Raw genomic sequence first — 27,800 nt, forward strand, 5'->3', positions numbered from 1 at the left:
AAAAGTCATATACATTCTTTGAATGCTGAAATCAATTAGAAGCAACAATTTTCACATCGGAAACATTTTCATTGTTGTGCAGTGTTATCAGCAAGGTTTGCTGTAAATTTAGCATTCACAGGGCTTTGAAAGGTAACACATGTAATGTATGTAATAACCTGCAGGCATTGGTGAGTCCTGTGCGGGTTTGCCCAATTTTTCAAAGTAGCAGTCATTTAAAAGGAAAAACCAGGATGGTTTTGCCTTTTAAATGACTGCTACTTTACAACATTGGGCAGTCTCGCATTGGGACTTACCAATGCCTGCAGTCCGGACATAGCCTACTGTACTGTGTAGTAATAAGCCTCAGCTAACAAAGTGAAATGACCCTGCATAAGTCAACTCAATACACAGCACACCTTCAACCTGCTATGCCATTTCTATCTTGCAAGTTTAACATGTGGGATATGATGTATTGCGCTAAACTGCAGTTAATCAGAAAGCAATTTTTAGAACCAGGAAAAAATAAAAAAAAGCTTTCATGCGGGTCCATGTAGATGCCCCTAGACACGTGCCTAAGTGGCTACTAAATTCCACTTAATGTTCAACTTTAGCTTCAAGTGCAGTTGTCACCAACACACAGCAAATAACTAACATTCATGAGAATGCAATCTATAAATTTACTAGGAATCCATGCCATCACCAAGCAATTTGTTACCAGTATTTAGGCACTACTGGGACCTAGTAAATTATTAGGAAGCTTGTTCATGATTATTGATTCAGGCCATATTATGAATGTCTCCATTGTGTATAAGTAATCTTTTATGCTGCCCATCCACTAGGCGATTAAACCTAGCGATGGAGCGATAATGACGGTCGTTATCGCTCCATCGCTTGGTAAACACCCGCAAATCGGGCAGTAAAATGTTAAAAATGACCAGCGATGCGCGCGCCCACTGGTCGTTTTTAACATCAATCATTGCCCGAAAATGACGGTCAACCTTACGACCGCTGTCAGGTTGCCATGTTCGGGGATGAATGATCTGCATACACAATGTCTGAACGTTCAATGTATGCACTTCACCCAGCGGGAGACGACGGCGTCGTAATCGTGCAGTCATCCACGCATTGTGTAGTGGATGGGCGCATTAGACTTCAAAAAGACAAAATTGCTGGCAACACTGAGAAAGTGCTCCTTTTTTTTTTTTTGTTTCATTTTGTAAATGAATGTTGAAGCCTTTTTGACAAAAGAACCTACCACAGTACATACCGTAATGTTTGGCTGCATAGATATTTGCCCATTACAGCAGGCAAGTTTTTCTTTTGCTGGTCGCGATGTGCACCCATCCTTGTCTAACATAACAGGATCACTAGATTGCTCAGTTGTAGTTTTTGATCTAGCCCTGACCTACTGTATAAAATAAATCTTAGATAAAGCTTGCATGTGATACACAAAGACATTTTATTTTGTGTGTGGCTGGTCTGGTTAAACTTAGATTGTACTCTCTAGGGAATAAAAAAAATATTTGTGCTCCAGTTGTTCTGTTATAGAAAGAAAACAATTTATTTGCACTCAATTTTTTTTCAATACTCTACGTCTTGTTTGTTTTGATAGTGTTCCCTGAAGTGAAACCATTCTATTTTCTTGTTTCACTACAAGTGGCAGACCTAAAGCCTCACCCCAATTTTTAGATTCCTCAGTCCCAGCTGGAAAAATCACTTTTTTTTTTTTTTACTTACTCCCTTACAGTACAAGGTTCATTGCTTCCCTATAGCTACAGTTAAAATAAGGGTGACAGAAATAAACATTTTCAGTAAATATATGGACAAAACGTTTTTTATTCATTATTTAGACCTGGTACTGGACAATGAACTTGTAGCATAGTTTCTACACAATTTAAGAATGTTAATGACATAAGTGTACAATATTTATGGCTTAATTTAAAGAAATATAATTCCATAAGTATAGAACCCTAGTAAAATTCTAATAGCAAAACCAACAAATATATGAGGTACACTGGATTGTTGATGTTCACAAGAATTGCAATGTATAAAATAGATGTGTTCACCACGAGTGCCATCTTTTATTTTGTGATACAACATGAAATCAGTGTACCACTGCTAAATGGTTACGGAATCTTGGTTTGTCTTCTGAATGAAACAATTATATAACAATTATATGAGTCACACTTGATTTTCTTTTTCACAAACAAGTAGTCACGATTCACTTGCTGCTCATCCTAGGGACAGAATTCTCTGCCAAAGCAAGCCTTATGGAATCCACTTTGGAAACATTTTCTCACATCAATAAGCAGCTTGCTCATTGCGAATATGTTACAGCAGTTCTTTCCTAACTTTCATTTCGATTATCTTCCACAACAATAGTTCTCCGTGGATAGGTATCAGCATCAACAAGGATGTACTGAAATTCATATTTCCCGCTTTGTAGATTCTAAAAAATGAAATGGAGAAGGCAGTTTTTTTTATAATAAAAACATGTGTATTGGTGGCATAGTAATGTAGAAAAAAAGAATATCTACCTCTTTTACATCCACATGCACGGTACCTTGCATTCTTGGTTCAGAACCTGAAATGTAAAACTTCAACCGCATACACTTGGCACCACCCTTAAAGTATTCTGTAGAACTTAAAAAAAAAAAAAAAAACAAGTCATATAAAAATATATTTAATAAGTAGCAAAAATAATTTAGAACTAAATATAAACGCTAAGGAAATGATGAACAACAGGGCACTTATGCACCTTGCTACCACACTGGACAAATGACTATGCACCTTTGGTTGTCGCACGCCGCCCTTTCCAACATCATAATGTTACAGAACAAGCATCGGGAAGATGAAGATGGGTGCAGAGCACCCTATGGGTACCTTAGCAAGCTAGAATAATGTCAGGGCAGCGACTGTACATCCCCTCAGTCGTGCACCCTGGCACTAGTGATATCACTGGGGCAGTGGTTCCCAAACTGTGCGCCGTGGCACTGGGGTGCCTCAGGACACTTTCAGGGGTGCCTCAGGTTGGTTGTCCAGCACCAAACCAAATTATTTATGGTCAATGTAATGTAAATATGAGGACAAAAAGAAGCACAAATCTGTCCACCACCACATAAATGAACCTAAGGATGACAGGTCAGCACAATTTACTTCACTTTCCTACTTTCCTAAATTTTTCAGAATTTCTCAATAACAAACTTTTGTATTAGGGGTGTCGTGAAAACAATGCTGGTAGTCTAGGGCAGGGGTGGGGAACCTTTTTTCTGTCGAGGGCCATTTTGATATATATAACATTATTCGCGGGCCTAGTGCAGGCCACGCCCCTCCATGGAAAGTCACATGGGGGCTAGGCCTTAATTGACAGTGATTACAGCAGTGCACGGATCATCCTGAGAATGCTATGGGGAGCTGTAAGGGTAGCGGTGTGACCATCTGAAGCGTCATAATAGTGCTCCAGGTGGCACTTCTGCATGGATTCTGGCTGCAGGGTGCCATTCTAGGCACCTTGCTAGCCAGATGAGGCTAGCAGAAAAAAGCTCAGAGGGCCAGACCAAATGGTTAAGGGGGCCTTATACGGCCCCCGGGCCTGAGGTTTCCCATCCCTGGTCTAGGGCGTCGTGATTCAAAAAAGTTTGGGCACACTGCACTAGGATAAGAGGCGCAAAGTGCCTCCGTGGTAGTGTAGTCTATGAATTAACTAGAAACTACTGCTGTCCGCAAAATAGTTCTCAAAAGCGTGTAGGCATTTTTTACACTTTATGCAGATTTAATTCCTCCACTATTTCCTATGTCTGAGAAAAAAATATTGAAAATGTTGCTATAAATCAAATAGATAAATTAAAATAATTAATTTTCTCACTGGATTTATTATTTTGAGCAAAAACCTGCAACTTGCAGAAATAGGAGCTGAAGAATCTATTAGTAGATTACAATCCTGGTTTCCTTTTACCAAGGCCAATACTTTCACCTTTACTTGAATTTTAGTTTGGTGCGCTTATTTACTATGAAGATGAATTTCCAAGACAAATTTTCAATAAAAGAAAAAAAAAAAAAAGAAGTAATGCATACATTTATGTGGTATAAACATGTATTAATATTAGAGATGAGCGGTCAGATTATGTGGAATCCGAAGCGCTCCGAACATTGGGGATCAGAGTCCACCCAAACGCTGTTCGGGTGTTCCCTGCCTGACTCGGATCCCCGTTCGAGGCCGAGTCGCAGCCTCCTGATGTCGGATTCTCTGAATCCGACATCAGGGCTCCTCTAGTGTAGGGCAGACCGTCTGCCCTTCACAGATCAAACACACAGCCGCCAGCGGCAGCTGTGTGTTTGTAATAGCAGCCAAAGAGTCACACAGACTCTCACTGGCTGCTGCACGGAGGGAGCTGGTTGGAGCTCACTCATGAGCTCCGTCTTCCGGCTCCCTCCGCGCATTATACAGCAGAGTAGAGCGCACGGCGGCAGGAGCGGGGATTCATTTAAGTTTTTATTTTTTTATTTATGTGTGTGTGTGTGTGTGTGTAAGGGGGCATTACTGGGGGGCATACTGCGTGGGGGCCTGCTAATGGGGGGCATACTACGTGGGGGCATACTACTACTGGGGGCCTGCTACTACTGGGGGCCTGCTAAGGGGTGGCATACTGCTACTGGGGGCCTGCTAATGGGGGGCATACTACTACTGGGGGCCTGCTAAGGGGTGGCATACTACTACTGCGGGCCTGCTAAGGAGGGGCATACTACTACTGGGGGCCTGCTAATGGGGGGCATACCACTACTGGGGGCGCTACTACTGGGGACATGTTAATGGGGGCACTGCTACTGGGGGGCATGCCAATGGGGGCACTACTACTGGGGGCACTACTACTACTGGGGGCACTGCATAGGGGGCCCTACTACTAAGGGGACTGCATAGGGGGCACCACTACAGGGGCCATTGTGTAAGGGACACCACTGCTGGGGGCATTGTATAAGTGGCACTACTACTGTGGGCATTGTATAAGGGGCATTACTACTGTGGGCATTGTGTAAAAGGGTCACTACTGTGGGCATTGTGTAAAAGGGTCACTACTGTGGGCATTGTGTAAAAGGGTCACTACTGTGGGCAGTGTGTAAAAGGGGCACTACTGTGTGTCGTAACATAAATAAGAGACACTACTTTATGGTTTAATGTGAATCAGGTTCACTGGAATGTGAATAAGATTGTGCACTGTGACTCCTTAGGCCATAACCCACTATGTAAACAAGTACTGTGATTCTGCTGTCCATATCCCACTGGGTGGGTGCACTACTTTTCATTTCTGCCACTGCTTTGTGGCAATGTTTCATAGATGTGCTTTAAACTGTGGTGTCTGTGCCGCTGCGCCGCTGCTTTGTCGCTTAGTAACCAGTCAGCTCACTGCAACCTTTGGCCAATAAAGTTGAAAACAATATTATAAGCTGTGAGGTGGTCTAAATTGACTATAAATGACTGGAAATTAATGTTATTGAGGTTAATGATACTCTAAGAAGAAAAAAAGGACCAATTTATGTGATTTTAGCTTTTTTTTCAATTTTTGTAAAAAAAATCCAAATCCAGTCACCACAGCTGGGCAAATCCAAATCCGGACGACGAATTAGAACCAAATCCGGCAAAAATGGTCTGGCGCACATCCCTAATTAATATACTGCACATCTAACTACAAAACAGTGATTACTGTACAAGTACCTGGTGCTATTACTCCTACAAAAGAAAAAGTAAATGTTTTTCTGGTTTATTGAAGTCCATGGTAAAATATGTATTTTCTTAACTCAACCAAATGAATTACCACCATTTTGAAAAAGGGCTCCCGCTGGTACACGTTCGTGAATTCTGGGGCAAGAGACTCCCAGCTTCACTTCTACACTCGGATTATCAGCTTCCTGCAGTTTCATCCACGAGACTGAACATCTGATTGTTACTGTATGAACTAAGCCCATGGAAAAAGTGTTCAGGAGACTTGCAACAGCTTTGGGGGACATGATTTTCTACATAAATACTGTTGGCAAATTATCTTGGTTTGCAGTATATGGAATATAGAGATTATTGGATCTCCTCAAACGAATTATAGATACTGGACATTGAAAACTTTGTTTCTCTTTCCTCAAGGCTGGGGGACACTGGACCATGGGTTGTAGGTGGGAAGCTGTGGATTTGGCACTAAACACTGAAATCTATAACTCCTCCCCTCTGCAACCCCTGATTTCAGTGTAAATGTAGTGCCTGTGGAGAGACGCACGTTTGTTTCAGCCTTCCTTAGTTTTAGGATTTTTTACTTTATTAGTAATCTTATGTTTATTTTTTTAGGATAGGTAATGTGCGCTGGAGTGTAACGGCGGTGAGAGCCGCATCGTGGGGGGGTGGGGGGGAGGGCGCTGAGCGCCAGCCCCATTTTATACACTCCGGTCTCTGTGAGACAGTCTTGGCTCGGGGATAGCGCGCTGCTGTACCTGATAGAGGTGCAGGCGGTCAGCATGGTCCTGGAAGGCGGGCACCATCTTGCCGGGCTTCTTGTCGGTGGCTCCTGTGGTGAGAGCGCCGATTACAGACCACCCGCAGTGTGTGCGGGTCAGTCCAAGTGCTTTCCCCACAGAGGGGAGTAGCACTTGAGGGAGAAGCCTTGGGGCTTGATCAGTATAGCGGGGGGAGGAGCCAGCCTCTCATTTTGCCTTTGCTGCATGCAGTAGCGGGGGTCGGTCACCAGGGCCCTGATCCGCCTTGGGTCTGTACCATGCAGCGCTCAGCTGCAGGGTTCGAGAAGGTGTACTATTTTATGGAATGCTTCTTTGAGGATCCTAAGCTGCGCACTGTGCATAAGCGTCCTCCTCCATCCAGGGGCCTGTTAGAGGGGTCAGATCCCGAGGAGGAACTCCCAGTAGAGGAGGTTCTGCCCAAAGAGGAAGGTTCAGAGTCGCGTCAAGTCAGGGCATGGAGGACCTTATTATGGCGGTACGACAGTCCTTTGACTGCCTGGACCTCGACGCCTCTGCAGGGGCTGAGGGGCCGTTCAAGTGGAGGCGTAAGAGGGTAAGTTTGTTTTCCGGCCTCTCAGGATCTCTCGTATCTTGTTGAAGAAGCCTGGAAGACCCCGGACAAGAAGTATGCTACTCCTCGTAAGTTTGCATCCCTTTATCCTTTTCCACAGGAGCAGGTCGCTGCCTCCGATAGTGGATACGGCCGTGGCTCATTTAGCCAAGCATGCGGCTCTGCCAGTCCAAGGGGCGACCTCCTTTAAGGATCCGCTGGACAAAAAATTAGAAGGATGACTTAGGAGTATTTTTATGGGCACCGGGGTTGTTATTCGCCCATTGTTGGCTTCTGCATGGGTCTCTCGAGCCATGGAGAAGTTGGCTGACAAATTAGTGGCAGGCCTTTCCGGTGACTCATCCAGAGAGGAGTTGCTGGAACTAGATTTGTGCGGCAGCAGACTAAGTGTGAGGCTTAACAAGATGGAGCTCAGATTTCCTCTAGAATCTCAGCTACTGCAGTCGTGGTGCACAGAGGACTCTGGCTCCGCGCCTGGGAGGCGGACGCCAAATCTAAACGCGCTTTAGAATCTCTCCCTTTTGCGGAGGCATCCTGTTCGGCGCCGAGCTTGATACTATCATATCCCAGGCGACAGGTGGAAAGAGCACTTTCCTGACTGTGGTGCCCCAGAAGCAAAAGGGCTTTAGATTCCAGGTCTTCCGTTCTTCCTTTCGAGGGGGGGGGCCCAGTTAGAGGTCAAACGGCCTGAGGACGCCATTTCCCCAGCAGAGGTTCTGCGCCACGGGGTAGATTCAGGCGCTCAGGCATCCGAGAAGCCAGGTACCTTACATGATCTCAGCCCATCCAATCTTGGAGAAGGTGGGGGGCCCATCTCCTCCTGTTCTGAGACCAGTGGTTAGCTTCGGGAGCGGATTCCTGGGTAAGGGGTGTTGTCTCATGAGGTTATGTGGTCAACCTAAGGGGCCACCGCCGCAACGTTTCTTCGCCACGGCATTTGCCCAGGGAACCGTAGCAGAGACTGGTCTTGAACCAGGCTATCAGTTCCCTCTGTTCCGAGGGGGTTATAGCTCCAGTTCCACAGTCTTAACAGGAACAGGGTTTTTACTCCAACCTGTTCCTGGTCCGAAACCCCAACGGCACTTATCGGCCGATTTTAAATCTGCGAGCCTTGAATGCCAGTCTATGGGTGGATCGATTCCGCATGGAATCGCTCCGATCGGTGATCCAGGGTTTGTTGGCAAATTAATTTCTGGCGTCTCTCAACATCAATGACGCATATCTCCACATACCGATTTGGGTGGGGCATCATTCTCTACTCAGGTTCACAGCTGGTAAAGCTCAATACCAGTTCCAGGCTCTGCCTTTCGGACTAGCAACAGCTCTGCGGGTCTTCACAAATATCATGGCAGCAATGGCGAGTCTGCTGCATTCCGAGGGGATAACGATCGTGCCCTACTTGGACGATTTGCTAGTGGAGACAGATTAGGCTGCTCAACTACAGCTCCACCTGGACCAGACGGTTCAGGTGTTACAGTATCACGGTTGGATACTGAATTCTTGAGAAGAGTCACCTCACGCCTTGCCAACGTCTGATGTTTCTGGGGGTGATCTTCGATACGGCACTACAAAGAGCTTTCCTGCCCGAGCCCAAAGCCCGGGCCCTTCAGGACAGTCAGGAAAGTGCTGTCTGCCCCTCGCCCGTCCGTCTGGGCATGAAGTTACTGGGTACGATGGTCTCTACCTTCGAGACCATCCAGTATGACCACTTCCATTCACTGATTCTCCAGTAGGAGATTCTCCGCTCGGTTCTGTCACACAGCACTCGTCAGTCACTTCGCTGGTGGCTGATTACAGATCACCTGCTCCAGGGTCGGTCCCTGGTTACTCCCAACTGGATCATTGTCATCAGAGACGCAAGTCTCAGCTGTTGGGGAGCGGTAACGGAGAACCTCTGTCTCCAGGGGACCTGGTCATCATCAGAGATAGGTTTTTCGATAAATGTGCTGGAGCTCCGGGCTATTTATCTGGCCCTGTGCCACAATTGCAAGGTCCCTTGATTTTGTGCAAGGTCCAGAGATCCTTTGGCATTCGCAGTGGATGCTATGACAGTTCCCTGGAACTTCCATCTGGCCTACATCTCTCCTCCAATTCCAATGTTACCAAGAGTACTCCGTCGAGTCAGGGAGCAGCAGGTTTCAGTCATCCTAGTGGCTGAAAACTGGCCACGCCGGTCGTGCTTCGCCACGGTTCTCAAGCTAGCTGCAGGTCCAGGTTGGCATCTTCTGCTGCGACCAGATCTTCTTCTGCAGGGGCCATTCTGTCACGAGGACCTACCTCAGTTGGCTTTAACGGTCTGTTTGTTGAGACAGAGCTCTTAAAGGATAAGGGGTTTTCCCCTTCAGTCATCGGGACCATGCTCCGGGCGCAGAAGCAGGTTTCTGCGCAGAACTACCACAGGGTTTGGAAAACTTATATCATGTGGTGTGAGCGGCACGGAGTGTATACTGCCCAGTTCCGCCTTCCAAGGCTTTTAGCGGTTCTGCAGGGTGCTTTGGAAGCCGGCTTATGGCTTCAATCTTTGAAGGTACAGATTTAGGCTCTGCCTATTTATTTTCAGCAACGTCTGGCTCTCCTCCCAGAGGTGGACTTTTTTACAGGGGGTCTTGAGAGTGCAGCCTCCTTTTCAGCCGCCAGTAGCGCCATGGGATTTCTCCTGATTTTATCGGCTCTTAAGCAGGCTCAGATTGAGCCTTTGGAATCCGTGGATCTTCGGTTCGTCACGTGGAAAGTGTTTTTCTTATGGCCATTGCCCCAGCTGAGCGGGTCTCTGAGTTGGGGGGCCTTGTCTTGCAAACCACCTTTTCTTGTTTTCCATGATGACAGGGCGGTTCTCAGAACGGTTCCTTCTTTTCAACCGAAAGTGGTTTCATCTTTCCACTTGAACCAGGAAATAGTTTTTCCTGTTTTCTCACCCTCGCAGTCTTCAGTGGACCAGGACGATCTGTCACTGTTGGATGTCGTTTGGCCCCTGCAAATTTACTTAGACAGACACTCTATTGGTCCTCTACGATGCTCACAAACGTGGCTGGCCACCCACGAAGCAAACCATTGCAAGATGGCTCCGCTCAGTGGTCTCAAAGGCTTATTCTGATTCGGGGCACCCGGCACCAGTCAAGGCGTCGGCTCATTCCACTCGGCTCCCTCACGCTCAGTCGTATTGAGTATGAGTTATGATTTGGGTCCTAATTGACAGTCAGTTTCGTTATTTTTCGATGTGACGGTGTCACTGAGTATTGCTTCTCCTGATCAGGCACTTTTTAATTTGCACTGAAGTCAGGGGTTGCAGAGTGGAGGAGTTATAGATTTCAGTGTTTAGTGCCAAATCCACACCTTCCCACCTACAACCCATGGTCCAGTGTCCCCCAGCCTGACTCAGAGAAAAGGATTCAACGGTAAGTACCAAAAATCCTCTTTTCACTTATGAAAGGCATATTTTCATGTTTGTGAATGAAATAGATATTGGTTCTTTGGATACATAGGGAAGTATAGTTGATATCCTATGTAAGTTTTTATTTTTCCACAATAGAGACCGAGAGTGAGCTCCTCAGGAAGTTCTGGAAAAATTTGACATCTCTGAGAAGAAAATCAACGGATGGATTAATAAAGTCCATCATCATCGCTTTACCCCATTTATACATGTTCCAATTGTACTTTAATGATTTTGGAATTTCTATTATAAAAAAAATAAAATAAAATACATAAGATATGATTATAGAACAATCTCATTGTGAGTTTACGCCAGCAATGTTTATGTACCACTAGTGTGCAATTACTGCTAGCAGGGTATATTCTTCATAATCACATAACACATCCATACAAAGGTGGTAAATCACAATTTTACCTTTTTAATGTTTTAGCTATTGGTGGTATACCACGACAATCAGTCATCACTAATTATATATTTTTTTTTTAAGGTTAAACATTTGGATGATGTCATAAAAGCATCTTTTTGAAAGAAAGAAAAGAAACCATTCAAAACACATTCGCTCATGGACGTTTATTGTATTTTCATCTTGGACGAATTAAAATGAGAAGGACTTACTGAATGACTTTCACATGAAATATGTTTGTAGAAGTGAGAGCGGCAGGTACTTCTAATGATTGTTTTGTTGTTTGATGTATGTTTGAAGGTTGATGGACAGCAATCACACTGGAGCGCTGCATCCGTTTTTTTTTCTTTACAATATAATTTACGACCAACAAAATATGAAAACGCACTGCATTATATTTCCTACAAATGTACCCAATTGTCCCCCACAGACAGAAGAATCACCACTACGTTACAGTTTTTGCAATGCCCCACAATATCAGCTTTGACTTGCATTATTTTCGATCTGCTTGGAAAAGTGTTTGGTAGAAGTACTAATTTACCCTTTTACAGTTTTCTCCAAAAGTACTCTTTGCCTCACTGCGAGGTAGATGTACTAAGTCTTGAAGAGCGATAAAGTACCAACCAATCAGCTCCTGTCATCTTTCAAACTGGTAAAGAGACCGTTAGGAGCGGATTAGTTGGCACTTCATCTCTCTCCCATTTGTCTTATATCATAAGAGTTAAGAAACCTCTTAAAAAAAACAAAATAAAAGTAAATATGTGGGAAGAAACAAGTGAATGGCCTCTATAATTTCCCTATTTCCATCCATTTAAATATCATGCATGTGGGTAACAAAACAGGCACAACAATAACTAGCCACATTTCATGACTACAGACTAATGAGCAAACCAGGGGTTAAAGTGGGCCAGAAAGGGGTGGAACTGCGTTCTGGCAGTTCTATTTGGAAATGGAACCAGTTCCGCCTCCTCCAGCTCACCTTACCCAATCAGTCAGCCCACCAGCACCCACAGAGATTTTGTTACCAGCGGGCACCCGGCTACTTCCCCACAGTGACAGCTGGAGTTCACTCCTGAGCTCTGGCTTCTGCAGTGGGCACTATGGGAGAGACGTCATGACGTCTCTCCCATAGTTCCGAGGAGCAGCCAGTCGGATGGCAGCGGACGCAGGAGCAGGGCTTAAGGTAAGTATTTTGTTTTTTGTGTAAGGGGCACTACTACAAGGGGCTATGTATAAGGGGCACCACTACAATGAGCATTACATAAGGGGCACTACTGCTGTGGGCATTATATGTATGGAGCACTACTGCTGTGGACATTGTATAAGGGGCATTACTACTGTGGGCATGTGTATTAGAGGCACTAGTACTGTAGGTATTGTGTAAAAGGGGCACAACTGTGTGTCATAACATGAATAAAGTAATGTGAATCAGGGGCACTGTGTGCGGTGCAATGTGAATAAGATTGTGCCACTGCGTGGTGTCATTTGAATTGGGGATACTATTGTGTGACCATGCCCCTTTCTTTTGAGACGACGGGTGTTGGGGGGGGGTTCGCGGAGGGGTGAGTTCCACCACGTCTCTAGGACCACTCTAGAACTGGAGCAAACTATCTGCTTCCCAGACAATTTCATGCACATATAGATACCACAAAGCTTAATTTGTACTGCAGGCTCATCACTTTTGAAAGTTACCCTTATGGTGTAAGCACTGCCTACATTAATCTACAAAACAATGTTAGACAACAATCAAAAATAACCAAAAATGATCGATGTATGGATAAATGCTAATTTTGCTATTCTACAGATGAAAACTCTCAGACCTGGCAGATTCCAGGTACATATCAGGGCTTACAACAAAAAACACGGTACACTCCTAAAAACTTCCATGTACTTTTATATTGCTTATAGCTGCTGGCAAGTAAATATGAATATGTTTGTAGAAATACAAAACGGAAATAAATGTTTTATTCACAGATAAATAAAGAAGAGTTTAATTCACATATGTGACACATTTGATTGATTTATGGTCCGCAAAAAAAAAAATCACTTACTGTACTTAATCTAAACAATGCAAAACTGATTTTCCGAGGAAACAAACAGATTTGTCGTAATTTTCAACAGATAGATATAGATATCTATAACTCTCTCTCTGAGTTCCCAGAGAATACAGCGGGACTAAAATGCGGTGGGAGTTCCTGTGGACACCTGCTATACTTGAGACAGATAAGCTGTTTGATTTTTACTTTATTGTACAGGTCTTTATTGTTGTTATTTATTAAAGTATGTGTTTACCTTAATACCACATGTTTGGAGGCTGTTTCTTTTATATCTCCCTGCATATTTTGTACCTCTGGCATGAGGAAAACATCTGTGGGAACAGCATTGTACCCAAGAATGATCTAACTAATGTTGGTACGAGCATTTTTTAGTTGGTCACTGGTTCATTTTTGTTTTTTTGCATGTGAGCACAGATTTCTTATATACGCTTATCAGTATTACTCTATTTTGTTTTTTCTTCTCCAGTTTATTTATTTATTTATATATATATATATATATATATATATATATATATATATATATATATATATATATATATTCATGTTCAACACGGGAGCATCGTATGCAGATTCTTTAAGGATTTCTACAGGGTAAGTGGAAATCCTTAAAGTACATTGGACTTAACAACAAGGTTTCCATTTTTTATTCACTTATTGCACTGAAGGCGCTCACCCTTCACCTTTTTCACAATCCTTTGTTGATAATTTTTTTAATATATCATTTGTTTGGAAGACTGAAGCAGCCACCTTAAATAGGGAGTGCAACACACATTTGACTTTTATATTTTTATTTGTAATTTCTTGCACTGTATGGTTAGTTTAGCCACGTGTGTGTGTGTGTATGTATATATATATATATATATATATATATATATATATATATATATATATATTTTTTTTTTTTACTGGAGTGCCGTTTTTCTCAAACATATGTATATATTTTTTGTTTTCCTTTGAAATGGATTTTTAGTTGAAAAATCTCTCTACATCAACTAGCTTAGGAATGTTCTAGTAATGGCTATTCTATACATCAATTTCAAATATTGTTTGTAGTTCTTACAATTTTATATTGCACCTAATGCCACATTCACTTACCTGACATGCTGTCGTCTTCCCCGTCTTGTGGTCTCTCCATAAGCATTGATGGGCTCACCAAAAGCTCCAATAACCTTATTAAAAAAAAAATAGGATATCAAATAAAGGAAGACTACTATTTAGGATACTGTAACTAAATGAAAATAAATTAAAAGAAATGTAAAAAATTACAAAAAAGCCAAATAAAACTGCATGATAGAACTGGCAGCTATATTAGACTACTAGATATGCGATGGTTATTACATTAAACTATTCCTTAACATTAAGTACATATCATATGTGGAAACAGTAGTGAAAAAAATAAATATTCTTTGGGTAGACTATAAAGGATTACGTAGAGGAGCAAGTCTAAAATACAATACACACATAAAAGTACACAAATGAGCGAAACCACTTCAAAGTGCACAGTCCTGAATTTGTAAGTGTTTATGGAGCCTAAAGTTAGAAACCAACTCTCTTTGTACTTTGCAAATGCTGGCATACATGTTTTATAACTGTACTGTATAGGGCAAGTTGAGAGATGCAGGCTGAAGAACGGTTAAAACCGTGCATACTAACATATTATATACATTTTGTGTGGCTATATAAGAAACTTAATAAATAAGGGTTCTGCAGTGCCTTACAAAGTACATAAACAGTATGATCAAAACAAGAAAAAGACTTAGAAGGTGGTAATCAGTTGACTGTAGAAGTGACATTCATTTGTGGAGAGAAGTTTGCTTGCGGGAGTGTGAAGACGTCGGAGAGGATTGGGTGAGGGCTTTGTAAGTGAGTGTAAGAAGTTTGAATTAGGTTCTGCAGGGGAGCCAGCGTAGGGCCTGTAGGAGAGATGAAGCAGATAAGCCAGACAGCAGCAGTGAGAACAGATTAGAGTGGAGAGAAACAGGGAGGCCAGATAAGAGAATGGTTACAGTAGTCTCTAGAAATGACCAGTGAGTGAATGAGGAGCTTAGTTGCCTCAAGCGAGAGAAAGGGTTAGATGATGGAACTGGCATGACTGTTAGAGGTACTGAATGTGTGGTTTGAAGGAGAGGGTGGAGTCAAGGATAACTCCAAGACAGCACAGTTGCGGGCTAGAAGAGATTGTGGTGCTGTAAAAAGATAATTAAATTGAGGAATGTGCTGAAATTCAGGAGGGTGGGAAGTATATTACTTCAGTCTGATGCTGGGCATACGTTATACAAATATCTAGGCCAGGCCTGGCCAGCCTGTGTCTCTCCAGTTATTGTGAAACTAGAATGCTTTTGGGAGGTTATTATTATTATTACCAGTTATTTATATATAGCGCACACACATATTCCGCAGCGCTTTACAGAGAATATTTGGCCATTCACATCAGTCCCTGCCCCAGTGGAGCTTACAATCTATATTCCCTATCACATGCTCACACACATACACGCTAGGGTTAATTTTTGCTGGGAGCCAATTAACCTACCAGTATATTTTTGGAGTGTGGGAGGAAACCGGAGTACCCGGAGGAAACCCACGCAAGCACAGGGAGAATATACAAACTCCGCACAGTTAGGGCCGTGGTGGGAATTGAACCCACAACCTCAGTGCTGTGAGGCAGTAATGCTTACCATTACACCATCTGTGCTGCCCAGGTTATGCTGGGACTTGTAGTTTCACAAGAGCTGGAGAGCCACAGGTTGGCCAGGCAGGATCTGGGCGATCTGACTGATATCAGCAGATAACCCAGATAATTGTACTGTTTATGTGCATGACAGATTACAAAATATCGACCGTTCAGACATGCTGAATCGTCGAGCATGTCCTTTCGATGCTATAGTTTTGGAGTTGAAAGTCAGCCGCATTGTGCAGTGTATGCCAGCCACGGCTGACCTATTCTTTTCATGTGACCATACACTGTGAAATATATCATGTATGGCCCTGAAATCTGCTCAATTACAGGCTGTCACATAAAGGGCAGAATTTATGAAGCAGCGGCTATTGTAAGCCGCTACTTCCCGGCGGGTTGCAGGTGAATATTTTAAACCTCACTCGGAGTCAGTGTAAAGCACGTCGGGCTTTACACTGACTCCGGGTGCAGTTTTAAATATGTACCTGCAACCCGTCGGGAAGCAGCGGCTTACAGAAGCCGCTACTTTTTAATTCTGCTCAAAAGTCTGTTGGCCTGATAGGCATATTATCTGCCAGTGTATGCCCACTATTAGACATGATAAGTATAAGAAAGAAATAACAGACACGGCTGAAAATATGAGCGAGGAGACCGGGGAGTGGTCAGGGGTGGAGAGGCAGCACTGAGAGTTATCAGCATAGAGATTATATTGGAGGCCAAAAGAGCTGACAAAAGAGGAGGTATAAAAGGAAAAAAAGAGGTTCAAGAACAGAACCTTGGGAGACACCTACTAGTAGTGGAAGCGTGGCAGAAGTGGACCCCTGAGAAAGAATAGTTAGTTAGAAAGGACCGCGGGGTTGAAGGATTTGCAGGACGAGAGAGTTGCCCATGAGCAGAGAATAGTGGCCCTTGGATTTGGCAACAATAAGGTCCTTGCAGACTTTAGTGAGGGCAGTTTCTGTGAAGTGTAGAGGACGAAAGCCAGACTCAAATGGGTCAAGCACTGAGTTAGAGGAAAAAAAGTGGTTGTAGACAATCTGCTCAAGGACCTTGGAGGCAAAGGGGAGGAGAGAGATGGGACGGTAATTAGAGAGAATAGCAGGATCAAGGGTGGGTTTTTTTTAAGAATGGGTGAGACAAGGGCATGCTTGAATACAGAGGGGACAGTGCCTGATGAAAGTGAAAGATTGATGAGATGAGCAAGATGAGAACAGGCAACGGGAGCGGAGGAGACAGGAGGGAATAGGGTCAAGAGGGGAGGTGGAAAGTGGTGAGGACCAGATCAGAGCCATGATTGTATCTCCAGATACTGGGGAGAAGGAAGTCAGAGTTGGTAAAAATGGATGGTGAGGATGAAGAGAGTCTAGCTGGGGAAAAAAAAAAAAGTCTCCGAGGGTCTGGTGGGAAATAATGTCTAGACGATGGATACAATTTTGGATGTGAAGTGGATGGCGAAGTCAATGGCAGAGAATGGAGCTGAAAGTGGAGGAGATGCAGGGGGCTAGAGGACTGGGAGGAAATAATACTGTTTAGAGAGGACGAGGGCGGCACTAGGTTGAGAGGTCAAGAGCATAAATTTGAAATGAAGGAAGTCTGCATTGGAGTGCAATTTCATTCACTTACTCAGAGGTTCGAGAACACTGTTGCACTTATCTGTTGTATTTGGTATGTTAAGGTTGAGGCATGGATCTGCAAAGGTGAGTTGTGACTGCTGGAGCAGCAGAGGCAAGAGAGCCATTGTACAGGGAAACAGCTTGGTCAGGGCAGGAGAGGAAGACAATGGGGAGAGGAGTGAGTCAAGCAGGGTCTTAGTATATTCTTATGGTCTTATTGTAGTCCAGGGGTGGCTCTTTTGAGTTTCCGATGCGGCTTGACAGATCCCCACTAGTACTGAGAATTCTGGTCTCAAGACTAAAGAAGCCTCTGATCACTTCAGAGGCCAGCGTACCCAGTAATGCAATGCGCGGGTGATGTCATGATGCAATCCAGGTAGATCCAGCAGGCAGCGGAAGCAGCAACGACGGCGGGACTCAGGAGCCCTGACTGCGTGGAGCGGTGCCAGCATGAAGACAGGTAAGTTTCTTTATAGGGGTGTGGGTGGGGAGGGGGAGATAGTACTGGGGGCACTACCTTAGGGGGCACAACTACAGGGAGCATTGCTTAATGGGCACAGCTACAGGGGGCATTGCAGAAGGGGCACAACTTCTGGGGGATATTGCATAATGGGCACAGCTACATGGGGTATTGCATAAGGGCCACAACTACTGGGGGTATTGCTTAATGGGCATAACTACAGGAAGCATAAAGGACCACAACTACAGAGGGCATTGCATAATGGGCACAGCTACAGGGGACATTATATAAAAGCCACAACTACTGGGGGCATTGCTTAATGGGCACAGCTTCAGGGGCATTGCATAAGGGCCACAACAACTGGGGGCATTGCTTAATGGGCACAACTACAGGGGGCATTGCAGAAGGGCCACAACTACAGGGGGCATTGTATAATGGGCACAGTTACAGGTGGCATTGCATAAGGGCCACAACAACTGGGGGCATTGCATAATGGGCACAACTACAGCAGGCATTTGAGAAGTGGCACAACTACTGAAGGCATTGCATAATGGGCTCTTCTACAGGGGGCATTGCATTAAGGCCACAACTACTGGGGGTAGTGCTTAATGGGCACAGCTACAGGATGCATTGCATTAAGGCCACAACTTCTGGGGGCAATGCTTAATGGGCACAACTACAAGGGGCATGTCAGAAGGGGCACAACTACTGAGGGCATTGCATAAGGGCCACAACTACTGGGGGCATTGCTTAATGGGCACAACTATTGGAGGGCACTGCATATGAGGCACAACATAATGGGCACTGGTTTTCTCAATGTCATTTATGTGGTTACGGATTTCAATATGTACTTTATTTGGATGTGCAATTTAAATTTATTTTATGTGGATCTTGCTTGTTTGTGTATTTTATGTGAACGGGGTTTTTTCAACGTTTTCTATATTGCTCTGGCTTTTTCTTTCACTTCAACGGTGAAAAAAATTATATTGGGGTGTCTTTGCAATGTGCTGGGCTCGCTGCAGCGTGACTAAAAACGGGGGTGTGACACAAGGTCATGCTCCTGTGAATGTCATACCAAAGGAGTGCGCTCAAAAGTGGGGCGTGGCCTTGAGACAGCTAGGCCACGCTCCATATTTGCACGAGCACCTACGGTGCGCGCATGCTATCGGCTCTTCAACTTGACCACAGATATTTTTGGGCTCTTGACTGGTTGGCCACCCCTGTTGTAGTCTATACAATAAGGGGCCAATTCAACTCCATTGGAACCATGTGCGATGGGCAGCTGGAGGGTTATCATTATTATGGTACAGTAATCTTCCTTGGCTTATGCTCGCACCTCTGTGGGTTACAAGCTAATACCAGCAAGATTTTCATGCCAGCATTTCCTAAGATGTACAGTATTATTGGGCACAATGCTTGATTCATCCAAATAAAATCATGTGCAAGTGAAAGGAAGTAATCCGTCCGGGAAAAAAAAAAAGTTTGCTTTTTCCGGACGGACAAAACTGTTGTGTGAGAAACTAGCATCAGAGTAATGAATAAAACAGGCAGCCTTTTGGAAACGAAAATCTGTGGACAATGATGGCTAATGGTGCCTACACACATACCGATTTTTTTACCCGATCTGGCCGATTCCGACGCACCAGAACGACAGATCGTGTAAAAAATGCCCAAATCGTGAGTCCCCACTCACAATCACGATGCGAGTCCCCGCTGATCGCACGTCGCATCGTCAGATCTGTCGTGCAGTAGGGCAGATCTGACAATCTAAGAAACGATGCACTGTGAAAGTCTGGATGCAGGAGAGATCGTTTGAAGATTGGACACCAAATCGTGTGCATATCATGTGCAGAGCTGCCTGGGAGAGTTTCAAGGGAAATCGTACACATCGGCTGATCGTGAGCACATCGCCATGAGTGTAGGCACCATAAGAGGCATATTTTTAATATTTTCTAAAACATACTTAAGATTACCATCAGCTATTTTTTATGTACTGTATCTTGCATTTTAGATACAGCAATCCTTTAATATTTATATAATTTTGAATATACTATACTATAGATATTACCTACTGTACTTTTGTTTATCTTAGCAATTTGCTTACCTCAGGATGATTTCGACACTTTTCAAATGCATTTCCATATATCTTACTGGGACTCGAAGAAGAGAACAGTTCTTTCAAAACAACATAAAAAAGTCCCCCTGCTCAACAAAAAAGGGTCATGTTTATGTTGGTATGCAGAAAATAATTAGTAGTAGTATGACAAATAAAAAGGCTTTTACCTGTAACTGCAACTCCCAAAACTGCCACAATTAAATAGCTAATATCTAGGCCAGCTTGTTTCACTGCAATAAACAAGAGCAGTAAGTGAGATGGTACAGGGGACACCACATTATTCAGAAGTTCCTCAGCATATTTAAAACTTTTAATTAATTAGGGAAAGTCATCTAATTACATATGAAAATACAATCCTGCATTTTAGCAACACACTACAAGCAAGTTCCTGAAAGGTCATTTATAATGAACCAAATACATACCAGATGGTTACAATATGAGTTGCTATGCCTGTACTTGCTCAACCTTTGGTATGACTACTCTCCAAGGATATCTTAAGGACTTGCATATAATTCAACTAAAATTTTTTTAAAGATGGGTACACACCATACGACAGGGCAACCATAGCAATTGCGGCAAGTGATGTAAGGATACATTACGCGAGCCGTAATGATCACTTGTATGATGGTGCAATTTATTTTTACATGCTACATGTAGCTACACGGCGTTGTTCAATGAATCGTCCCATCTGATATGCAGCACAGCAGATGATATGATTCAATGAAGGACGGCCGGGAATGACAGATCGGGTGTACACACTATAAGATTGTCGCATGGTGTGTACCCAGCTTAAGGTGCACTCAAATTTGCTCACAAAGATTTTCAGCAGATGTAGGCCAGTGGGTCAAAATTTGAATGTAAAGATAAGGAATAAATATAAATTGCATTCACCTAACAATGACATAGGGCTGGAAAATGACTGTTCCCATTATGTAAAATATTCAGCACAGGCTGCTGAGTCAACCAGGACTGTGCCCAACACCTACATCATGGCTCCTGTATATGCTCATTGTATATTCCTACAAAAAGCATCAATTAACACTGTACAGAACTAAATGCAGACAGCGGCCCATACACTGAGTTGTGCGCATCTATGCAACAGCACCACTCTTATCCATACGCTTGCTTTCATGGCCATCATCCTTATCAGTACGCTCTTGCATTAGCCCTTTCCTTGGTACGAATCAGACAGTTCTCTACATGAGCACAACTCAGCATTGCAATTCCATCTATATGCCCTCACTAAACTTAGCCTACATACCAACACCCCATTACCACCCAGTTATGCTCATTCACCTGTAAGTGGAGATGTGACCCAGATGTGTACAACTCGGAATCAGAAGGAGCTGCTCACACTCAACTACAGAGCATGTGCACAATTAGTAACCATAAGAACTTTCTGCAAAATGGACTTGTATGCAACTCTGCATTATACCCTTATGCACCCGACAGTTCGACCAATCTAACGATCTGGTAAATGTCCTGCAAAACGATATGTGCATACACACATACCAATTGGCCACCCCGGCATGTCTGGCCACAGGAACCAGTTGTGAAGACGTTGTCACTGGTCGGTCGGTCACCTGTACACACCAGCAGATGCGCAAGGTATATCTTTCAGATATATTGCATCTGCCATTCAACACGGCCGATGCAACATATTTGAACAATGCGATTCACAGATATATCTTATGGACACATCGGCCAACGGTCAAGACGATATATTGTTTGTCAGCTGTACTAACGATATATCAACGTGTATGTACCCAGCATTAGAGAGCAGAAAGTGTAACACAGTTTGACTCAGAGACTAAAAGCAGAGTTGTTCTCTTCTGTGCATGTCAAGCAAAATGAGAGTTATGGTAAGAACTTACCTTTTTTACTCTCTTTCTTCGAAGTCCATAGGGTCCACAGGGAGACCTTGGGGTGTAGGTTGGATCTGGAGCCAGGGCACCACGCAGTTAAAGCTTTTGCTCCCAGGATGCACTGGTCCATCCTTCCTATACCCCGCCCCCAAGACAGAGGCATCTCAGTTGGTAAGTAGCCAAAGGCCAGAGGAGGATTTTAGGAGAGAAGGAAGACTGGTACACACAAGAATCACACTCTCACATAGAAGGAGACGGGAAACCGGTCACCAAAAGCTGCCCACTAGGGGCCCACAGACTGAGCAGTAACAGAAGCCGGAACAGGCAGGCCTGCCTGTGTGTAAGCCTCTGAGATATTCATACGAAGCCATCTGGCCAATGTTTGTTTATTGGCTGGCCATCCGTTTTTGTGAAATCCATAGATCAAACAAGGAGTCCAATTTCCTAAGGGGACTGGTACGGTCCATAGAAATCCTGAGAGTGCGGACCACATCCAATGAGGCCTCATCAGTCGAGAGATCTGGTGACTGAAAGGCCGGTACTATAATTTCCTGATTATATGGAAATTAAAAACCACCTTAGGAAGAAACTCAGGGCGACTGCGAAGCACAGCCCTGTCCTGGCGAAATATCAGAAAAGGGGGGGACGAGCGGAGAGCGCCCTCAACAGCCCTGGCAGATGCAATAGCCAGAAGAAAAAGAGTCTTCGCTGTGAACCACTTCAGTTCTACAGAATTCAGGGGTTCAAATGGAGGACCCTGGAGGGCACGAAGAACTACTGACAAATCCCACGGAGCCACTGGAGTGACAAAGGGAGGTTGAAATCGGAGGACACCATGGAGGAAGGTTTGGACACTGGAACCAAATGGATAGAGCAGAGACATGCACTTTCAGTGAAGCAAGGAGAGTCCAAGGTCCAATTCAGCTTGAAGGAAGGCCAGGACTCTGGAAATCCTAAACACTTGAGGATCGTAGCTTCTGGTATGACGCCACTGGAAATATGTACGCCACACTCTGTGGTAGATCCGAGCAGAGGCTGGTTTATGCTCTCTGAGCACATTGCTGACTACAGAGCTAGAGAATCCTTTTGACCTCAGGAGGGATGTCTTAAGAGCTACGCCGTCAAAGATAGACGACCCAGGTCCGGGTAAAGGCAAGTACCTTGAGACAACAGGAATGCAGTGTCGATGGAGAGACTCCGAAGAACTGAGTACCGGTGACGTCTGGGCCAAGCTGGAGTCACCCAGCAGGACAGTGCCTTCGTCTTGTTTGAAGAAGTCGAGGAAGAAGGGGGACTGGAGGGAAGAGGTACGAAAACTGGAAGGTCCCCTTCACTGGTGCCGCTAACAAGGTTGCCTCGGCAGCTCATGTTCTGGACCCGTACACTTGATTGTGTCGGGAGGGCATGAGGTCCACCTCTGAGAGGCCCCATATGTGCACTAGGAGTTGAAACACCTCTTGGAGAAGCGACCATTCCCTGGGATGCACGTTGTGACGGATGAGGAAGTCTGCTTCCCAAATGAGAACTCTCGTAAGGAACACTGCAGAGACGGCCGGGAGGTGACCCTCGACCCACGTCAGAATACGTGCTACTTCGGTCGTTGCTGCCAGACTTCGAGTGCCTCCTTGATGGTCGACGTAAGCCACGTTTGTGGCAATGTCAGACTGAACCTGTACAGGTTTTCTGTGAAGTAAGTGCTGGGATAGGTTGAGGGCCCTGTAGACAGCTCGAAGTTCAAATATGCCGATTGGCTGGGTTGAGTCGACTGATGTCAAACAGTCCTGAAAGTAGCGCGGACCGGTCACTGCGCCCCAACCCGGGAGACTGGTGTACGATGTTAGGATTACCTAGTCCGGGAACCAAAAGGGGCGACCCTTGGATAGATGAGATGTCTGTAGCCACCAAGATAGAGACAGACGCACCTCTGCAGAGAGCACCATTGTCCGAGCATTGATCCGATGGTCTGCATATTCCCAGGGACCACCGCTACATGCCCTGTACACTTACACAGTGCAACAAATGTATGTGACAAAACCTCACAAATACTTAGTTCTATAAATGTGAGGCACAAAAAAAACCCTGTAGTCCGAGAAAGAACACTGGTCCTGACTGATGCTTGGATAAGCTGCATGAGCGCACTGCCTAAGTATGCGACACACTGGTTCTGTCTGACACTTTGGTAAGCTGCAGGAGCCCTTTGCCTAAATATTTCACAGTGCAGCATACAACAGCATGTGTCAGACCTCACAAATATTACTTTTATATATGCGAGTAAAAAGACCCACCTTAACTACACCTGTATCAGGGTAGAATTAGAGGAAAGGTATAGAAATATGCTGACAGTTAGGAAACAAAGACACAGATAGGCAGCGCTAGCATAAGTCACATACAATGCAGAAAGTATACTGCAACGTGGCACTACAATCAACTGCCCAGATTCAGTGTCTGGGAAGGCTATAGTGCTGCATACATCAACCCAAGGAGAGGTATGCAGGGGGACTGGACCACACGCTGGCCTGAGAGATCTGCGATTAACCACCAGAGAAATGGCTGCCGGAGACTTCAGAGGTGGCGTGGCCACAAGAGGAAACAGCTCAGCAAAGCCAGACCGCAGTGGAAAGGCGCGCTGAGCTGAGGAGCCGATACAACAGGTAAGGCTGACTCCCCTGGTTGAATATTAAACACTGGGACGCTGGCTTCCCAAGTCGATACTGTCCCTGGTGGTCTAGTGGAAGCGCAGGGTATGGGGGGCCTGCGACCTGCCTTACTTTGTCCCCGTACATCCGGCCGCAGTCTGGGAAGTCCGTGGGGCCTGGCTAGCACGGATCCCAGGGTTCCACCGTGATCCCCAGATCGGTACTGGCATTGTGGCGGGTAACGGAGCAACAGCACAGATGTCCAGTGGACAGTCTGTTGCTGCGCGCTCTGAAGATAGTTAAAAAAAACTACCAAATCAAAAATTAAAATAGCTTTAGGGGCTGCTAAGTAGCCCCTCTGCGTTAACAGTGACCCGACTCCAGCCAAACACCAACTCAAACTGAGGTGCCTCTGGCTCGGGGTATAGGAAGGATGGACCAGTGCATCCTGGGAGCAAAAGCTTTAAAGAAGAGTATAAAACCCCTTCAGTAGCTGTACCTGGAAGTGACATGAGGGCGGAAGTGGAGGTTTCTGCCCACACTTTCCAGGAAAATAAGAAATAAGGCCCTTTGCGAGGTCGCTTGGTTCGCGACAAGAATATATTCCCCCTCTATACCCACTTGGATGGTAGGGAATGACGTTGGACACTGGCTGATGACATCATCGTACACAAATGGAAGGGGATCTATCTCATTCCAAAGCTTTAACTGCGTGGTGCCCGGGATCCAGATCCAACCTACACTCCAAGGTCGCCCTGTGGAGCCTATAGACCCTGAAGAAGAAAACTAGTTTTTCCTGTAAACAGTAAAGAAAAATCCTCCCATATGCAGGAGTGAGTTGAATACCATTCAGCCACAGTAGAATATGGGTCTGGTTTACACCATCCCACTTTTAACCATGTGGTAAACCATTTATTTTATGTGTAACAAATGCAAATGATATTAAGCATCAATTAAACTACAAAAACATTTTTAATACAGCTGAAACAAGTTCCCATGTCAAAATACTATGAAAAAGAAAATAATTCTGCTTAAAGAATGATCTATGTCTGAGTGAAGAAGAAAGCCCCAATCAGTGTCACAAGTGGTTCGCTAGAGCATGTGACCATGATGTTCTTCATCCACTATCTCTGCCTGTTCCTGATCACTCTCAAATAATACTGCTGTATTTGTTACTTATTCCCATTAAACACACCCATACTTGACCTATGTTAGAACTCACGAGTACCGCCTATACAGGTCCAGACTACATACGTGTGTGCCCACTGTTATGGGTATGCCAGTGTGAATTCACACTAGGGATGGGCATCGAACTCCAATTTTTAACAAAGGTTTTGTCGCCTGATGCGTCACAATTTTTGGATCAAGTCTTGAGACATGTTTTAATAGAATCGATCCAAAAGGTGTGGTATATTTTGTCAATGTTCAGGTCACCATTATAATGTCAACATGGCAAAATGTTGAAATTGACCAGGTCAACACTGATGAAATGTCGACATTAGAATGTCAACAAAAAGACCCTGGTGGTCTAGCGGTGACCTACCTGGTCCAGTGGCTCCAAACATGTCTTTCGGGTTCAACGTCACTTCAGGGGGCTCCAGCAGTAGTTAGGAGTATGCCTAACCTCCCTTCCCTCCCGCAGCGTAGTCATCCGCTGCAGGTCCGTACAGAATATCGGTGTTTCACATGGTGACATTCTGTACATGCCATGGTCAATGTCGACATCATAACTGTCAACATTGTGATATCGACATTTTCACTACATGCTGATCCAAAAACCCTGATGCTGTAGCAGCTATACACTTACCTGTCCCCAGCGTCTCGTGCTCTACTGTACATGCGTCATTTTTTTTTGTCTTGTTTTAAATGCGCATGTGCAATACTAACTAAACCCCTAATGGCGCATGTATCAAAAAAATACATTGATTGTATAGATGATCAATATTATTTTATCTAACATTTTCTGTATTAAATGCAGACATTGTGATCCTGCATCGATCCATAAGATCGATGTGGGACCGCTGATTGGCTATCCCTACTACACAAGACAAGGCTCAGGAGGAGACGTATCAAATTTTGGAGATATAAAGTGGAGAAATACACCATAGCAAAGAATCAGCATCTGTCATTTTATAGACTTTGATTAGAAAAATGATAGCTAGACGCTGACTGGTTGCTACGAGCAACTTCTTTACTTTATCTCACTCCAAGGTTTGATACATCTTCATCCCCTGTGAAAATTGTAGTTCTCCAAAAGAAATAGATTAATTCAGTTAAGTTATTTACTGGGTGAAAAGTGACTTATGAATATTAGAGCGTAACCATGGTAACACTGAATTATCGCTGAAAGATGTTTGGGTAAACATTAAGTTTACCGTCCTAATATTTGAAACAGTTTAATTCTTTTTACTAATTTTTATTTGTATTAAGCGTATGCATATTCAAAAAGATCATGTATTTAATATTATCTATTCAACAAAAGAAAGGTGGGATGTGACAAATGAAAACTGCATAACTTTCTGGGCTGAACCTCCATGTGCCAGATGTAAGATACCTCTTTGTGCTGTAGTTAGCTGGGGTTCCCCTCCTGCATCCTTGCTCTGCACAGACACACGCTTGTTCTGCCGCTCCTGGATCTGCAGCAAGCCTCTGCCTGTAAAGAAGGGCTGCACTCTTATGCGCGGGGTGGAAGATGGTGCCCCCCGTTTCAGAGTTTCTAAACAGAGCAGTTTGCCAGACACTAACCCTTGACGCTCAGAACACAGCAGAGGACAGTACAGGAGACTGCTAGAGGTAGCTCTCCGCAGATACTGGCAGAGAATCATGGCAGCCCCTCTAACCTGTCACCCACTATCATATAGTAACATGCACCAGCATTAGCCGACTGCACTGAATGAACTTCATGTGTCCTTCTTATGAGCGATGTACAGGCCCCTGTAGCACTACATAGTACTAAACTACTGAGTGCCGCAAACACGCCTCTTTGCAGCCTGCGAGCAGTAGCATGCGGATAGCTGGACCCGGACAGGAGATTTGTGGGACTTGTAGTCCTGCACGCCTCCTCTGCTGCTTTGTGTGCAGCGCCGGGGACTGCATTTCCCAAGCTGCACCCTACACTGTATGCTGAGCACTAGGAGCGGCGCCGGGACGATAAGGAAATCGGCCTTGAATTTTGCTTTCTCGAATCTCGCTTCATCTACAGAACAAATGACTTCAGAACTCAGTTAGGTTACACTGATACCCCAACCCGACCTTCTGCTGTATGTGTCAGTCACTCACTAGCCGCCCTGGTGACTAGTTCTGAACTGCATGGGATTATGGGAATCGTAGTTCAAATAATTAGTAAATCTAAAACCGGCTGCCGTGACCGTTCCGGGAACACTGGCACTAAGATCTGTCCATGTTGTATTATGCATTAGTAACACACAGGATGTACTCCAGGGTGTAGGAGTTCCCTCCCTCGCTTTTGGCTTCCATTATGTGGTGTGATAGAATATT

General features: G+C 44.5%; 1 protein-coding gene across 1 annotated transcript; it reads right to left on the reverse strand.

Annotated features, from left to right (window-relative positions):
* Positions 1-1,800: 1,800 nt before the first annotated feature.
* TIMM21 (translocase of inner mitochondrial membrane 21) lies at positions 1,801-27,800 on the reverse strand. The gene is made up of 6 exons (XM_088475980.1): positions 26,857-27,800; positions 19,969-20,031; positions 19,790-19,887; positions 14,034-14,107; positions 2,520-2,625; positions 1,801-2,431 (listed from the first exon to the last, which is right to left on the reverse strand). Exons 1-6 carry the CDS (start codon positions 27,125-27,127, stop codon positions 2,330-2,332), a joined length of 714 nt encoding a protein of 237 aa, XP_088332106.1. The 5' UTR covers positions 27,128-27,800; the 3' UTR covers positions 1,801-2,329.

The sequence above is a fragment of the Taudactylus pleione genome, unplaced genomic scaffold, assembly GCF_031769625.1.
Source record: "Taudactylus pleione unplaced genomic scaffold, aTauple2 ptg000179l, whole genome shotgun sequence".
Classification (NCBI taxonomy): domain Eukaryota; kingdom Metazoa; phylum Chordata; class Amphibia; order Anura; family Myobatrachidae; genus Taudactylus; species Taudactylus pleione.

What these genes read in the sequence shown, in the direction of transcription:
- TIMM21 (XM_088475980.1), bottom strand. Translation starts at nt 27,127, where the DNA reads ATGATTCTCTGCCAGTATCTGCGGAGAGCTACCTCTAGCAGTCTCCTG. An exon ending in TTTGGGAGTTGCAGTTACAG is followed by an intron (nt 19,888 to 19,968) that starts GTAAAAGCCTTT and finishes TTTGTTGAGCAG; the next exon opens with GGGGACTTTTTTATGTTGTT. An exon ending in AGTGTCGAAATCATCCTGAG is followed by an intron (nt 14,108 to 19,789) that starts GTAAGCAAATTG and finishes TTTTTTAATAAG; the next exon opens with GTTATTGGAGCTTTTGGTGA.